Source organism: Polypterus senegalus, chromosome 18, assembly GCF_016835505.1.
Source record: "Polypterus senegalus isolate Bchr_013 chromosome 18, ASM1683550v1, whole genome shotgun sequence".
Lineage (NCBI taxonomy): Eukaryota > Metazoa > Chordata > Cladistia > Polypteriformes > Polypteridae > Polypterus > Polypterus senegalus.
Genome location: NC_053171.1, coordinates 49,134,302 through 49,151,603, shown reverse-complemented (window position 1 = coordinate 49,151,603; position 17,302 = coordinate 49,134,302). Strand labels below are relative to the sequence as shown.

Here is a 17,302-nt window from a genome sequence, read left to right as displayed (position 1 = left end):
CAGAGGAGCAATATTTGTATTACATCTAATCCTGTCTTTAAATTAATAAACAAGATGATGTTTACTTCACACACACCTCAAAACTGGAATAGGCTAAGAAGTACTGTACTTGGCAAATCTTGTACAGTTTTAAGCTTGCCCATTACCACAGGAGAGGAGGAGTTATTTATTTATTTGTATATACATACATATGCACAGACCTATTATTAAGTGATCAACGCTTTGCTGCGTCTTTTTAAGGCAAGAGCAAGTTGAAATTCTACACCTGTTGTTTGATGCCAGATGAGGAAAAATCACCATTTTTTATTTTAATGTGTGTGTTCTTTTCTGTTTTTGTGGAGTATTTTCGGGAGGGGTGTTTAAGGATTGCACGTTGTGTGCGCCGAGATTGGGTATGTTGAGGGCAGTTAATACGGATTGCACTGCATTTGATGCGCTACTGCCCAATTCACACCCAAACTACCTTTGTAACATCTTTTTTGTAGCTGTAATGTCTTATTAACAGTAAAAGTTTCGTTCTGGTGTACATCAGTTTTGTTTTCCAACTGCCGAAGAACCGTAGACATTTCTACTAAAAATAAATACCGTAAATCACCCAATAGCATAACTTCACGCATAGCACGGAGTATGCCTGCGGGCCATAAAGCGCTGGAATGTGGACGGGACTGCCGGCAAACGTATTTAACGCATCGAACCGCCCAGTTTTAATTCGGCCGCCTTTGAAAGCGAATGCGCGTGCGCTCCGAGCGTGCTCACCGCGTCATTTGCGTCATGTGACCAAACTGCGTAGCAACCAACTTGACGACAAGATAGCTACGTACTGTCTGACCGCCATGGCCCTAAGCGACTGCCCCAGGATAGAAAATTAGAATGTTTTAACATCAGTGAATTGTAATCATTGTTGTGGAGGAGGGACGGGAGCATGGGATTTGTGTCTGCAAGCATGAACGGAAATAAAGGTACGCATTAACAAGATTTTCAGCACGATGTGTACATGTGATCCCTCGTTTCGCCGATCGTATAATTTACAAACTTTTTTGTGAGACACCGTTCCGAAATTAAGAAATACAGTGTAATGATTAGATGCACAACTGCTCATGTTTTTAATAGTCATTCTGATCAGTTTCAAAAGCTAATAAATTCGCTATTTGCTCATGGCTTGTTGTAAAATACTTGTAGGGCTGTGATGCAGGAAATGAATTACTAATAGTTGAGTTATTTTTTGTATTAAAAGATACATTATAAAGCGATGTTTTGACTTAAACATCAGCGTAATAAAATACTGGATTTACAGTTTGGATCTGAATTTTCTTTATCAGCCTCCAATTCTAGCCTCTGACTAAACTCCTAGCTTAAAATATTATTCCCTTGATTTTTACTTTATTGTGCTAAACTAGCAACTCTGGCACAAAATAAAATCGACAGTAGTATATTATTCTTAGAGGGTGATTGCACTGTCACCGTCGGTTTGTGTGTCCTCTTTGTGTGCCTTTTGTATGTTCTCCATATGTTCATGTGGGTTTTCTCCAGGTGCTCCAATTTCCTCTCAGAGACATGTAGGTTAGGTGAATTGGCGAATATGTATGTATATATGTGTTTGTTTGTGTGTGTGTGTGTGTGTTTGTTTGTGTGTGTGTGTGTGTTCACCTTGCAGTGGACTTGTGTCCTGCCCAGGGTTTCTTCCTGCCTTTTGCCCAATGCTAGCCGGGATAGGCTCCAGCTTCCAATCACAACCTGGGTCTAGATTAAGCGAGTTAGAAAATGACATATTATTTTTAAGCAATTGTTCTTTTGAATATGATATATACATTTGAATTTGTGTTATGCATATCCACTCCAAATTCCCAATTTGTACAGGCTCTGGTTGGAAGGGCTAAGTTTTTTGCCGAAAATGACCCCCTGAGGAAGTTTATTTATTGACTGTATCTGTGTTTTATCAGGAAAGCGACCCTTGGAGGCATGTTTCCAACTTAGCATTAGTATGCAAATGTTTAGTTAGTGAAGTTTTGGTTTTGTACCAAAACCTTTTGCCCTGGAGACTTTATTTAGTGACCTCACCTGCAGTTTATTCCAACCTGCACAGTGTGGAGTATCCTTGCCATTTGGTTTATGCTTTAAAATATGTGTATTTGCTGCTGGATGCTCGATTATGAGCATACTAAAGTATACAAAATGTAGGCAATGCCTTGTTTAAAAAAAAATATTTTTTTGGAAAAACATAAAGGTTTTACTGTAGATAATGCTGTAAACAAAGTATATTGGTGTGCTGACCTTTGTGGGATTCAAATTTAGGTGGAATTCATATGAAGGTGCCACACACCGGTTCTTTAATGGCACTTCACTGGGTGGTGCAGTTTCTTATAAGGCCATTACTTAACAGCAAAGCATTTCATTATGGAAAGGGGTTTTTTGCATATGAAATTGTCTCTTTGGACTTTGAAAAGGTTCATAAAACAAATCTTTAATCTATAGTAGGCAAAGGATACTAACAGATCAAAAATGTTGCACTTAGCCTGTGTTACTGTATGCAGCAAAAATCCTTTTATAATTTGGAACCCGTTGGTGTTTCACAAATCTGTTATCTATTCATGGTTATTTTTGGAACTGTTAAAGATCTAAATGATTAAAGAATTTTTCCCAAACCTTCGTGCGGATGGTTCTTTTGCCAGCCAACAATGACATCGTTCTAAAGAAACACTTTGGCACCTTTATTTTTAAAGTGTAGATGACACAAACTGTTCATTGAATCTGACCATTTAATTCAGCTAGTTTACACTAGAAACAAAACACAGAAAACGTGATTCTAATTTCATTCCGGTTTAATGAAGTAAATAAGTTAACTTTGATGGATTTTCTCTGTAATGTGTTATTATATGTGTTAGTTTTTTATCTGTTCTTTAAATAAAATGAAACAAAATCAAGTAGATGTAGTTTAGACCTCAAATTCTGAGTTGACAACAAACTGCTCCTCTGTAAGTGGTGCTGCAGTAGAGCATCAGAAAACCTTATACACAAAAAGAAAGGAATTCTTTTGACTTAACTACCTACAAAACAAGAGTGCCATGTTGTATTACACAAGAAGGGTGACTCAAATGAGAAGCTGATTTATTTTCTAGTCCTTCTTATTCCTTTGTAGGTTCTCAGAAGTGGCCCCAGCACTGTAGAGTATAAAGCAGGAGTTGTCTCTGGACGAGGGTCCTGTATTACAGGATACACTCACAGACACAGGCGCAATTAACATTCACCAGCCAATCACATCTTTAGGATACGGGTGGAAATTAGAGGGCCGAGGAGCCTTGTGAAAAGCTGAGTCTTGCCTTGGGCCAGCCTAACACACGTGCACCTCATCGATCTGAAGTGGGTTTAGACAGTGGCTGAAGGTAATAACATAGTATTCTGTTTTTCAGTGCGCAGCTTACAGTTTTCTAGTATCCATTTCCTGAACCTACTATGTCCTTCAAAACGATCATACGAAGTTGGAATGAATTCTTGCAGGAAGGCAAGAACCTACCATATAGATGCCAGCCTATCATGTTACAATTGCACACGTACCCTCGTTTATACAGACTCAGTTCAGTCACAAACCATGCCATCTTTCAAGTTGTTCGGTAAAGGAAGAAAGTGTGACTACTGTAGTAACAGGAGTTGTCAGGAAGTCAAGGTGAGATTTGATGGGGACCCCACAATATGATGTTATCATGATACCTGGGTCACAATACCATAATAAAGCAGTTTTGTTTTAAAATATTAATGTATTATGAACTGCATTTCAATTCCACAATACATTGCAACTGTTTTTTTTTACATTGTTTTAAATTTTATTTGGAGAAAATAACATTCCATACGATCAAGTTTAATTTATACAACAAAGAAGATAACATTACATACAATCAAGTCAAACTTAACAAAACAGAATTCAGGCCCCTCCTGAGAGAAAGAGAGGAGAGCCAGCAGCAAAAGAAAATCTTTAAAAACAACAAAGACGGGAGAATGTCCTTTTCCCCGATATAAATGCTTATTCTAAAATGTGTCATATTTTTAAAAAGTTTTGACCATATCCTCTAAGCGAGAATTTGACTCTTTTTTTTTATATGACTAAAATTAAAACTGAAGTCTTGTTTCTATAGGCAAAAGTGTCAATCACTTAACTAGAGAACGCGTCAACTCAGTAAATACCACTTACTTATTTATTTTAATAGTCATAGTTCATTTCAGGTATATCAGCCTTCTCCACTCTAAGACTGGGCATATCAGCTCCAGTGTGTCACATACTGTGCACACATCAGGACATAAACAGGACGCGGCAGTGAGTGAGAAAATATTGGAGCCACACAAACACCCTGTGGAGCTTCATTTCAGCTGTCACGGAGATGCACTTTAGCCAAACAGGTCAAGCGCAAGCAAAGCCTCTACAGAATGCTGTGAATGTGTGGAGTGCTTTCAGATACTCGCCACAGTGTTTCAGAGATATAAGGCAAAGGACAATGTTGCAGTACTCAATTGTATCTATGTTTTCTTCACCAATAGCAAGAGGCTCCATCCACTCTTTAAGTGAGATTTGACAAACAACAAAAGTGAGTCAATGATTTGCCATTTAGGAATAATGAAATCTGAGCTTTTTCTGTGCTTCCCAATAGTTAAGTACAAATTGAATGTTTTGAATTTAACCTCACACATTTTACCATTCTGCTTGTATAATTCATATGACTGGTAATATTTTTCTTTATTTATCAAAAGTTTTTGTTGAAGGTAACTTACTAAAACACGTTATACATGGAGTATGTTTCAGTACAAATCTGAGGATCACAATGAGGATGAGCATGGCATGAGGCTGGACAACAACCGAATATTCCATGGACACAAACAAACAGTATATTCAGTGAAGGACAGGGGTGAAAGACATTTTACTAATCATAAGTGGAATTGACTGGAAGAAAGCAGATATCAAGTATAGAGGAAGGGTTAGGAGAGGCACTAGAATGCTGGTATACTGGAGTCTGTTCTGATGCAGAGGGAAATCTGCATGCATAGTTTGGGAACAAAAACTAAAAGTAAGGAGGTGTAGTAAGCAGGCAGGTTGACATAGAATGGAGGCATTGTGGAAGAACAAACTGCAGACTGGATGGAGTGAGGAGTGAGGTAGTGTAGGTCAGGACAGATGTGACGAGCTAGGGTGAGAGCAAAGCAGAAGAACATTTGTGTGGGACTTGAACAGCCTGTATCTATAATATTCTAAACATCAGAGAAGGTATTTAGACAGTCCGGGAGTAAAAAAATATCAACACTGTCCAATTTAATTTTTTTTGTAAAGATACATTTTTATTTCTTTCAGTATGAGAAATGTTTTTATTTCCTTTTTTTTTTTTGATTCTTACAGCCTTCTTCCCAGGAACTTCCAGCAAACTAATCAGCAAGTGTCTAATTCAGGACCATATGCTCTCACATTACAAAAAGGTTTTATCTGCAAAAGGTAGGGTAAAATAATACATTTTATAATATAATAATTTCTGTTGCAATCATTTGTTTTTTGTGATAAAGGATGCCTCAGAGCTGCATAATCAACTAAATATCTTCTGCAATATGGCAGAGTTTCTCCTCTTTTATTTGGTTGAGGACACACACAAAAAAGAAGAAATGCTGTGAATTCACATTTTATAAAGAACAAATATAAGTTAAAATGAGTGACATATGCTTCCATGGACTTTCTTGGTGTTGGGGTATTTTCAGTACAATTTTTTTCTAAGAAATCATTATAATACTGTATATTTATGTAGACAAATATATATTTGTAAATGCACAATTATTATGCTTTGCTCTGTCATTGCAGCTGCTGTCGATTGCTCAGCCCCTCGAAGTCTAATTACAAGTATTAAATGTAAGTATGTTTTGTTAATTTTTTTTACTAAAGTTTCTTTAAGGCATTCCAAGGTAATTATATTCTTTTAATTGCTGTAATAGTATATTGTGTATACAAATTAAACCTGTATGATATATTCTTTGCTGTTTATAAGCTGGCATCCTTTCAAGTGTTAGAATTGACTTTTTGTTCATTGCTGCTAGGATAGGCCCTAGCATCCAATAACATCATCCAGGAAGAAAGAACTTTAGAAAATGAATGGCTAATTATCAGATTAGTAATTGAAGTCAGGATTATCTTATGTATAAACGTCTACGCGTGGAAGTGTGTGTGTCTGTCTGGCTCAGAAGTGAGAGTTGGAGTTGGGGTAAGGGCTCCGCCTCAGAGGAAACGGACAACTCGCTTAGCCACTAATAACACAAGCAAGGCCAACACGTCAGCAAAATGAAACCTCAGAAGAAAGACAAAGTCACTTAGCCGCTAACATCAGCAAACCGTTATCCCTTTTACTTTTCTTCCCGCCCCTAATGCACAAGCAATGCAAGCATGTTGGAAAAACGAATCCTTCTAGGAGAGAGATTCCCAGAGTAGTTACCTTCAATTACCTAACATCTCTACATTTCAGTTTATTTTCTGACAATTTCAATAGTTTCTAGGACCCCAGGCTTTTTACAGCACAGGCTTACACAGCTAGTTTTTTTTTTTAAAAAAAAAAAGAAAGTGTTTTTTCTGTCAGAATATTTAAGTGAATTGAAAACAATTGTTACATCAAGACCTGCATTCTTAACAGCACTCACAGAATTTCAAAGGATCTCTGGTCTCAGAATTAATCTGAATAAAAGTGTACTCTTTCCAGTGAAATCTCAAGCATATAATATTTGATTAGATACCCTACCTTTTGTCATTGCAGAACAGTTTAAATACCTAGGGGTAAACATAAAGCTCTATATCAACAAAATTTCACCGTCTGCTTGAAAAAAATTAAACAAGACTTGCATAGATGGTCAACCCTTCATCTCAGACTAGCTGGAAGAATTAACACTGTTAAGATGAATATTCTTCCTAAGCTCCTTTTTTATTTCAAAACATTCCAATATACATAAATAAATCATTTTTTAGGCAATTAGATTCAACAATAACCTCGTTTATTTGGAATTCAAAACATCCACGCAACAAAAGAGCGACCCTACAAAGACAAAAGGCAGAAGGCGGCATGGCTCTACCTAAATTCCAGTTTTATTACTGGGCAGCAAATATACAGGCGATAAGAACCTGGACACAAATAGAAGAACATACACGTGGACCACAATAGAAATAAAATCCTGCAGTACTTCTTTGTATTCCTTGCTCTGTGCTCCAATAAATACACGTTATCGGCAATATACAAATAACCCAATTGTGCTCCACTCACTTAGAATCTGGAACCAATGTAGAAAGCATTTTAAGACGGAGAAGCTTCTATCTGTGGCACCTCTGCAAGAGAACCACCTCTTTCAACCTTCACAAACATATGCAGTTTTTAATATCTGGAAATAATTTGGAATTAACTTGCTTAATGATCTTTATATAGACAACGTCTTTGCATCCTATGAACAATTACATTCCAAATTTAACATTCCAGCTACACATTTCTTTCACTATCTTCAAATCAGGAACTTTGTTAAACAGAACCTTCCAAATTTTCCTCATCTTGCACCCTCATCCATGCTGGAAAAAATATTGCTCAATCTCGAGGATTTTGACTCCATCTCTACAATATATAAAATCATTTTACAATCCCTCCCTTTCAAAGATCCAAGAGAACACTAGGAAAAAAAATCTCTCAATTAATATATCAGAAAAGGAGTGGAAAGTAGCAATGCAGAGAATTCACTCGAGCTCCATATGCGCAAAGCATACAATTATACAACTCAAAATTATATATCGAGCACATCTGCCTCGACTAAAACTGTCCAAAATGTTTCCAGGGCATGATCCAACCTGCGAACGTTGCAACCAAGCCCCAGCCTCACTAGGTCACATGTTCTGGGCCTGCACCAAATTAACATCATTCTGGACCAAAATTTTTAATTACCTCTCAGACAGCCTTGGATTCACAATCCCTCCTAACCCATTAGCAGCTGTGTTTGGGGTTCTTCCAGAGGGGCTTAAAGTGGAGAAGGACAAACAAATTGAGATTGCATTCACTACACTTTTGGCACGCAGACTTATTCTGATAAACTGGAAGAACCCAAACTCTCCTCTTTTAAGTCAGTGGGAAACCGATGTGTTATATTATTTGAAATTGGAAAAAATCAAATACTCAGTTAGAGGATCCGTACAGACTTTTTCAAAACATGGCAGGATCTAATCAGTAACATTTTAAAATAAGGTCATTAAGCACAGAGAATTTATTAATTTAATTATGTTTACAAGCCTTAAATTTTACGCCGTTTGGCTTGCTCTCTCTCTCCGGGGTGGGGATCGATCTGTTCTTAACTCAATTTTTCTTTTTGTAAAAACTTGATTGCTTTGTATGAATTGCAATAAAATTAATAATAAAAAAAAAAAACAATTGTTTTTTGCGACTTCATAAAAGTTAATAAAGAAAACAAAATATCTGCCTGAAAATGTCTGCCGCCCAAAGCAATTATCTCATCTTTCCCTAAACATAACTTTGGTTATGCCTTTTGCTACCAATTACGTCTGATGTTTTCGGTCGAAAATAATTGCATTGTAGTGACTGGAGGCAATTTTCATCATAAAAGTGGTATGTATAAACAAACTGCACTTTTTTACTCATCTCTCTTTACTGAATTAAAATTCCTTACTTTTATATTTCTCTTAAGTTTTTCAAGTAATTTTTGAATTTCCTTTTTAATTTTTTTTCCTCATCGTATTTTGGTCCTTTTTAAGAATTTATTTTTTTATATCAATTTCCCTTATCGTTTTTGCCATTGCTGTTAAAAGATGTATGTACTTGGCTAACTTCACATTTTCTCCTTGTCCTTCAGCTGTTCATAATATTTTAAAAATACTTGTCAGTTTTAGATCTTTACACTAACTGTAACTCACTTTGTCATGCTTGCTTAAACCTGGATGCTGAGCTGAAAGGAAGTGTGACAGTGAAAAGCCAGACTGCACTGCAGTCATTGTGAAGTAGCCTGTAAGTAGGAATGGAAAAGTTCACTTTGAGGGTTTTTTATTTAATAAATGCAAATTAAGATTGCTGCATACCCCTTAAATTTGAATATGACAAAATAGTATTTTTATCCTCTATTTAATTTGAAGAATATATAATATACTAGGGTTCCCTTTGCTCGCCAACATCGTACATGCCAGCCAATTTGTGTCTCTGCTGCTCATGTATGTGGATTTCACTTTCACCAAACAACAAACCTTTTAATTCTCGCAGATACACCTCTTCATTGGGAAGAAACAGTACTTTTCCCTGATGGCAACATTAATTAGATGATCTACAAGTCTCAGATTTAAAGTTTAAATCTGAAGAATATATTCAATCTGTTTTTGCTATTCCATTATTTCACTGAGTAATAATTTCCTTTTGTTTGTGTTAATGCGATCTTTACTATCATATTTTTGAGACTTTTGAATTTTAGTACTTTAATAATCTCTAACCTGCTCTGCATGTGTATCGCAGGAACGTTTTTTAATTCTTTACTACATTCTACTTTGTCATGTACTCTTTGTCTTTTATTTCCGGCCTCGGATGTGGTTAAATCTCTTGGCACAAAGTCTCGTCTCGCGGGATGTGAAAGTATCTCTCTGAAAAAGTCATGTCTCGTCCCAGGCATAATACAGAGACTTGTTAGCATGGGAATATATCGAACAGAAATAACCCAAATGGATGCAGTTATGTCCCTTTGGGAAAAGACTACCAAAAGGCTAAAGTTAGGAAATCATTCTTTGTTTGTTTTTTATTCAATATTTATAATAATAAAGTGTAAAAAATGAAGTGAGATTTAACAGTTAATCAAATATCAGTTTCGCCTTTGGCAATTCCAGTAATTAGTCAAATACTTTGGTTTGGCTCCCACTTTATTTACTTTACCTTTTTCTGTTGTCGGAGGCAGGTCTCTGTCCTCTAGACTTATATCAAGTTAACTCAAGCAAACTTGTTTTAAAAAACCTGAGTAATACAATTTATTGAAATACCATAACGGCATATACAGGTTGTAAAAGGCGCTATATAGCGCCTGACCCAGCACAGACTACACAGAGGCACGTGTAAAACAAACCGGCTTTTTTATTTCTCTTCACCCGTGGACGCACGTCTTCCCTGTGTCCCACAGGCCCAACACAGTCCCAAAGCACTTTAACACAGAGCTCTAATAACCCTTCCTGGCACCACCACTCCTCCCAGGCAACCTCGTCCTCTTCTTCCCGATTCTGGCCTCGAATAAAGAGAGGCTGGCCCGTTTTATAGCCCACCTGGAAGTGTTCCAGGTGCTTGACCAGCTGGTCCTGATCCAAGAGAATCTCCAGAGATTTCACTCAGTTTCCACAGAAGTCCTAGATGGAATGAGTGCAACTGGTTTATGAAGGAATTTGGAACCTCTCCTGATTGGATTAAAGTCACTACCAGTTACAAAATCAGTGCCTTCCCATAGGTACATTATTTTGTCTATCATAACGGTTATTCATTGATTTACAGCTCTTTGTCCATTTCGCACTTCTGACTCAAGTAGCTTGCTGAGGGGCCTCTGTTACTCTGATTTACTCTTTTAATAACAGATAAAGTACAGACTGGTCCTGGCACGAAGAGTTCAGTCACTTACTTTGAAGTGAAGCTGGGTGTCTGCATCCCTGTTCAATCTGCTTTATAAGTTAGTACACCCCCAACATGTATCTATCAATCAATCAGATTTTATTTATATAACACATTTTACAGCAAGTATTGTCACACAGCAGCTTTACAGATTCCTGGGACTTAAAACCCAAGAAAAAGGTCATAACATATCTGTGACAGGGAAGGCAAAAGTTTCTTAGGCCAGAACTGAATAATTAATGAACAAAATGAAAGTTCTCTGCATCATTTACAATGTTTGCCCTTCTTCATAAAGCCGGGGGCCAATTTATTTGCACTCAAGTGAGTATGTTATTATTCTTATTATATTTTTTTATGTATTTATTAAATAATCTTATTGTTTATAACATTTAGTTCTGTTTATTGCCTCTCATTTCTATTTTCATTACCACTTGTGTAGGCAGTTTTTACTAACAGTTGTTATTCTAGTACATCATTTACACAAATTAAAGTACTATGATTAAAATAATACAGTAAGGTAGCAACCTAAAAGAAGAGAGAAAACTCAAACAGAGGTGTAAATTTCACTGTGAGTTTTAAATATTTATTTATGGAATTGACTAAACAAATCCCTTTAGCCTAGATTTGATCTCAGAAAGACTGTCTGAATCTCCCACCTCTACAGTAAGATTATTCCATAGACATTCTGCTTTATTACTGAGTTTTCTATTTCCAGCTGTGGCTTTCTTTATCTTGAGAACTACAAGATATCCTGCTCCTTGAGATCAAAGTAAGCAAGTGGGATTATAAGGAATTAGAAAGTTACCTATTTATTGGGGTCTAAGACCACAGAAAACTTTATATGTGAGCAGCAATATTTTATAATTGTTATGGAATTTTACAGGTCGATGAAGGGGACTGATTGGCAAATACAAAAGACACTTAAAAAAAAGTTATTTCTGCCAAAGGCATTTTTCTGAAATGACTGTAGACAACAATTTCCATTGTTATTTGAGAAAGCACATGTACGGCATCTGTCTGTCTGTCTATCCGTCTGTCCGTCTTTGAAGTGAAGATCAAATATATGTACATCCAAATATATTCAAGAACATACACTTTTCTTACACTTATGCGGTGCTTATTTTTTCACAGTACTGTATATCTCACTGACATGTTACACATTAAATGTTTTCCTGTCACTTTCTAATTACTTAGTTTGAAACAGATTTCATAAAGACCCAGGTGCAAATTGAATCATATTGGTAACTCCACTGTTACTTACCACTTCATTTGAAGGTCATTTTTAATTAGTTAAGGGAAAAGACACAATCAAGTGTTATTATCTTTAAGCAAATGGATCCAAATGAAGGAAAAAAATGGAGAGTGAGTAACAAGCTGTGTGATAAAAACATACAGTATAACTATTAATGGGATTGTTTGAAAATTTCACAAGGAAGCAAAATCTTCAATATGTGAAATTTGTGAGATTGCAAACAAACAGCTATTATTTTATTATTTTTATCAACAGCAAAGAAAAAAAGGGGTCTAATTAAAACATTTTGTGAAACAAAAGCATGAAGCCGTTGTGATTCTGCAGGAAATGAGCCTTGTCCTTGACTGAGACAAAACATTTAACTAGTGTCATTATATTTGAATGAAATAGTATTTTTGTTTTTCTCTTTGCCTTTGAAACTAATTTCATATTTTAAATTGAAAGAACCTTTAATTTAGATTTCAGTGGAGCAATTTTAAAAAATGCAGTTATTTGAGAGTTTGTTGCAGTTAAGTACTTTGTTTTTTTGTAGTTTGAGAGCACTAATTCATTCGTTATGTTTAAGCACAATTTCACATCAAGGATTTTTTATCTGATCAGCTACATTTGATATCATTGAAATCAGTAATAAAAAGTCAACATGTGTGCTTTAATCTTTTTTGAACCAATCCTGGCAGCAATAAGCACAAAAAAGGAACAAGGCAATAATTTACAGTACAAACGGCAAAATAAAACTATAGGTAAGCTTCACCAAAACCATTAGTAGATTTTCTTTGTTACATCTATATAACTGGACTGTTTTAAAGATATGTCAGGATTGACTAAGATTATGTAATACTTAAGAGAAATATGTTATAGTTTTAAATTGTGGAAAGTGTAAGAGGCATTTGCCAGTTATTTAGGTCATTTTAATAAAAGTATAATAGAAGTATTATATAATACAATAGAAGTGTTTTCTTAGTTATGTTAAATGTTTGTCTATAAATTAGTGCATTGTATATGGGAGGTTCTTATGACCCCCACAAGCAGAACTGAAATGGAATATTCTAACTATTTATTGTCCCTCTGATTGCAAACTACTACTCTCAGTTAGTAACCTGCCGTGCTCAGTTATATGTGCAGAGCCATGCATTTAGAACGTACTGAATGTGTAGTAGAGCATAGAGAAATAACTCATTCTTAAGTATAGAAACAATTGAAGTTTAACAAAAGAAAAATTTTTCCTTTTTTTGCTTTTTATTCTACATGTGTAACAACTTTATTCTTGTGTAGACTGTTTGCTTTGAATTTTCACTAAACCTTTTTTAAACAAAACGTTTTTGGACTGAGAGATTTCTTTCGGCACACGTTTGGCTTTTGTTTGATCCTGCCTTACTCAGCAGCAGCTACATACCAGTACCTAAATCCTTACCAGTGCTTGATTTTAAATTGTGTTTTTCATAATAAGGTTATTTTGCAGTTGTATATGCCTAATCTGTTTCATTTATACTTTGATTGTTCAAGACTGTGACCAAAAGAGAAAAGAAAAAAATCTGCAAAATCTGGCCAGTTATGAAAGGGAGATACCTTCTGCTCATTCATCACGAAGAAACTCAAGTGCTTGGAGGCCTTCTTCAGCTAACAACCCAAAGGTACTTGCAAATGTATATATTTAATACACGTTTGAAATAAACAGTTCCATGGCAGATGGCACTGAGTGGCACTGATTGGTAGTGCTGCTTCATGACCTCTATGGCCCGGTCAACTTTTGAACCTTATTTTTATGTCGACCTGGGTGTTGTCCAGCTGTCTGGTTTTCTTGTACATGTGAAAGACTTACAACTTTGGCAAATGAATGATTTTGAACTAGCCTATTATAACAGGGTCTATTCCTGGGCACTGTCCACAATAAATCTGACTAGATGCAGCCATATGCTAGTAAATTGACATCAAAAGAAGGTGCATTGTGTCGTGGTCCAAATAAAATTTCCAAAAACCTGAAGGGGAAAAAACAAAAAAGTATTGCAAGAGTTTTATCAGTATCAGAGGACTCTTCAGGACATCATCAATCAACTTGCTGAAGCACAACTCGCTCATATAGCAAAATATCCTTCAAAATACACAAACAAATTAATGTGTGAATGACTGACTATGGCAATAGTACAGAAAAATCAGACAGCAGGTCACTTTTCACATTTTAGAAAGTGGAGCTGTAAATCTGCAGGAGGGCAGGCACCAGCGTTCTCAATGAGTAAAGAATTCCATTACTTGGAATAATAAAGAAATGTCCTGACATCTAGTTTGCTGTCTAAAGATTAGATTGAATTATATTATACTTGTTTTGTCCCCAAGGGGAAATTACAAATTTTGATGTCTATATTTGTTTTTAAAAAAAGTTCTGTTTAATTGATACAAGTGAGCTAAAGTTTACAAAGGAAACCCAAGGTTAGAATGCTTCATATCAGAAAGTATGAAGGACTATAGGGTTGACGTTAAAGTTTTTCAATCTTCAGTAAAGATGGAGTCACTGTTGCCTGTCTGTTTTAATCCATTTTACTAGTCAATTGTTGTGATTAATGTTTTTTAGATTTTTTTCCATAAGCATATTGAATAACATTATTTTCAACACTCTTGTTAGTGTTGCATTGCCTATTACTTTGGTAGTGCTCCCATCATGCACTGGGAATATGTATCGATAGTGTCATTTAGTGCAGTATAAAGGTTGCACTTCTAAGCCCCACACTTCTGTTTTTGCTATTTTGGTATTTAGTTCATACTTCAGATTAAGACTTTGAATTTTGGTTTTGCATTATGGTTTCAATAATTGATTCTTGATTTCCCAAATTGACCTCAGATTTGACCATGTTATTTTCCTTGTCCTTCCATTCAAATTTTCTACACTTTCCTTCAAAGTAATACAGTCAATATTGTGCATGATCCTTATGAATGGATTGTCAATTTGAATTGGACCGTTTGGTTTCTTGCATGAGTTACAACAAATTTTATGTATTTTCTTTAGCGGATCTCATTGCGAGGTGTGATTGACGTGGGTTTATTAATTAGGTTGAAAATGAACATATCACCAGAGGAAATATCGTTTGTAACAAACACAGAAGAAAAATCATTCTGTGCTTATGGTCTTGTGCACATTTTGCAGTGAGTTATCGTAGGCTGACTTGCTGTTTGTAGAATAGCTGCTCCCTACTAAAAGTACTGTAATGATGCGTTCCATATTCCTCAGAATTTGGAACTGGGAATGACATCACACCCGAATTGACCATGTTCCAGTAAAGCATCCTGAAAAGCAATATGGATGCGTCTAGGAAAACCTTTATTGTGCTTGCTCTGTTGGAATAATTATCATTTGATAACAATGTATTTTGCACATCCTAACACCATAGCGACATGTTCTTGGATAGAAGTCGGACAGGGCTGTATGTATGACTGATTTAATGAGACACAAATAGACAGAAATGCTAATAAATAGTATAATACTACAACTTTCATTAATGTTTTTGATGTATGCCACCATTTTGGATTGGCATCATGATCTGAAATCAGATAAACTCGGACTTCACAAACCCGCCAAAATTCCGTCTTCCCAGTTCGAATGATATGAAGCATAAGTTGATACCTACATCCACAGAAACTTTTAGGCTTTCAGTGAAGGAACAATTATGTTATTTTTATATTTTTTGCTTGTATTTTTTTTTTTTTTTTTTAACTTTTCACACCCCATAAATATAAACATATGTATGTTGCCTAAAAACGTTGGAATGTACCCCTCTTTAGTAATTATAACAGAGCCATGTAAACTATGAAAAAATGTCTTAATGCACATCACATTACATGAATTTTCCAGCGATTTTCAGTGGCTGATTTAGTTTACACAATCTTAGCAGGTCAGAACAGTTACGTCACATTCTTGTGATCACCAGTCGAGTACTTTGACATGTCTAGCTCTATCCAGCTCAGTCCATCCATTCTGCACCTCTCCCTGATGGAAATACAGCAGGTTTGATTTTGTCTAAAGTCATAGGTGTGGGTTTGTGTGCATCTGAGAGCTGACAACCAGTAAGCACTCACCCATAAGTACAATGCATGTAACCTGGCTATGGGGTAATAAGGAATGCAGTTGTTTTGGACCTGACAAACAAAAGAGAAACTTATTTGTCTGGTGGCATGTGCTTTATGTACCATTATACAATGGAAAAAAGAAAGAAAAGGGCAGAGACTTTGCCTGAACTCACTGTACCTAAAAAGCTTACACACGAGTAAAGGCTCAGTCAGACAATATGTTATTGTCGGCCAGAAAAAATGTTCGTCTCATCTGTTGTAGGAGATGGATATCTAGACAGAGCTCCATTAGCAGTGGTGTTATTTTACCCTTTTTTATATCATCCCGGGGTATCCTGTATTTACATTATACGCAAGTATGAATAAGGATGAGCAGCAAACAAAGGGTTCATAAAGAAAAGGATAAGGTAGCTAAAGTTCCATCAAAGTTCAAACTGGTCTCAAGTTTATGATATGGCCTGCCAGTGACTGACCTGGAACAGACGGGCAAAGGTACAGATCTGCCAGGGCATGACACTACAACATTGGCTCCAGCCGAGAGTATATGTAAGTAGAAGCGAAACTGGGAGGAAGGCAGCAAAGAGAATTTGTCAATTCCAGGAGGATTATTGGAACCAAGCGTGGCCTTTTTATCCCTGCTGTCAACTACACATAATACCTCCCATGAGTCAGCCTCATCATTCCCAACTGGACTCACAACTCTGCCAACAGAGAGCTGAGATGATTGAAACCCACTGTCCAAGCTGAAGGTAATGAAATAAAGAGTGATATAATAAAGGATAAGAAAGAATGGAAGAAAACTGAGAAAAAATACAGAAAAAGATCTGTAAGTTAGACAGTAAAATTAGAGTACTTGTAGAAATGTTTACAAATTGTATTAAAATAGCTGAACAATCAACATCTACCACTAGCAAAAACGCAACAGCTGCAAAATCACAATGCAAAGTGTTTTAGGATAAACCGGCTGTGCTGGAAGATAGATATATAGAAGGACCAACATCAGAATCAAAGGTCTCCCTGAAAAACTCAGACACCGAGATCTCAGCAGTCCACCGTAAACGTGGATTGAATGCCTCAAAGCTGAGAAGCTTTATTGTTTGTTTTTGACAAAGTACAAGTTAAATAACACTTGATGTCCCTTCTCAGACTGAGAAAAGAGATTATTTTTGAAAATTAATCACATTTGTATTTTCCCAGATTTCTCCCTTTCAACAGCTGTTAATTGTGCCACATTCTACAGCATTAAACAGCGCCTACACAGAGCCAAACTCAGATACAGCCTCTTCTGTCCTGCCAAATTGAAAGTGATCATTTAAATTAGTTATATATTTTTAGTACTCTGGATGAAGCAGAAAAAGAGTTAAGAAGG

The 17,302-nt window shown here is 36.0% G+C and overlaps 1 protein-coding gene across 1 annotated transcript in view; it reads left to right on the top strand.

The window, feature by feature from the left end:
• Positions 1-399: 399 nt before the first annotated feature.
• Positions 400-17,302, top strand: part of spata7 (spermatogenesis associated 7) — a 32,882-nt gene continuing 15,979 nt past the window's right edge. The window contains exons 1-4 of the mRNA XM_039741378.1: positions 400-959; positions 5,378-5,470; positions 5,828-5,875; positions 13,381-13,508. Coding sequence (XP_039597312.1) covers positions 923-959; positions 5,378-5,470; positions 5,828-5,875; positions 13,381-13,508 — 306 coding nt within the window. The 5' untranslated portion in view covers positions 400-922. The remainder of the gene's footprint in view (positions 960-5,377; positions 5,471-5,827; positions 5,876-13,380; positions 13,509-17,302) is intronic.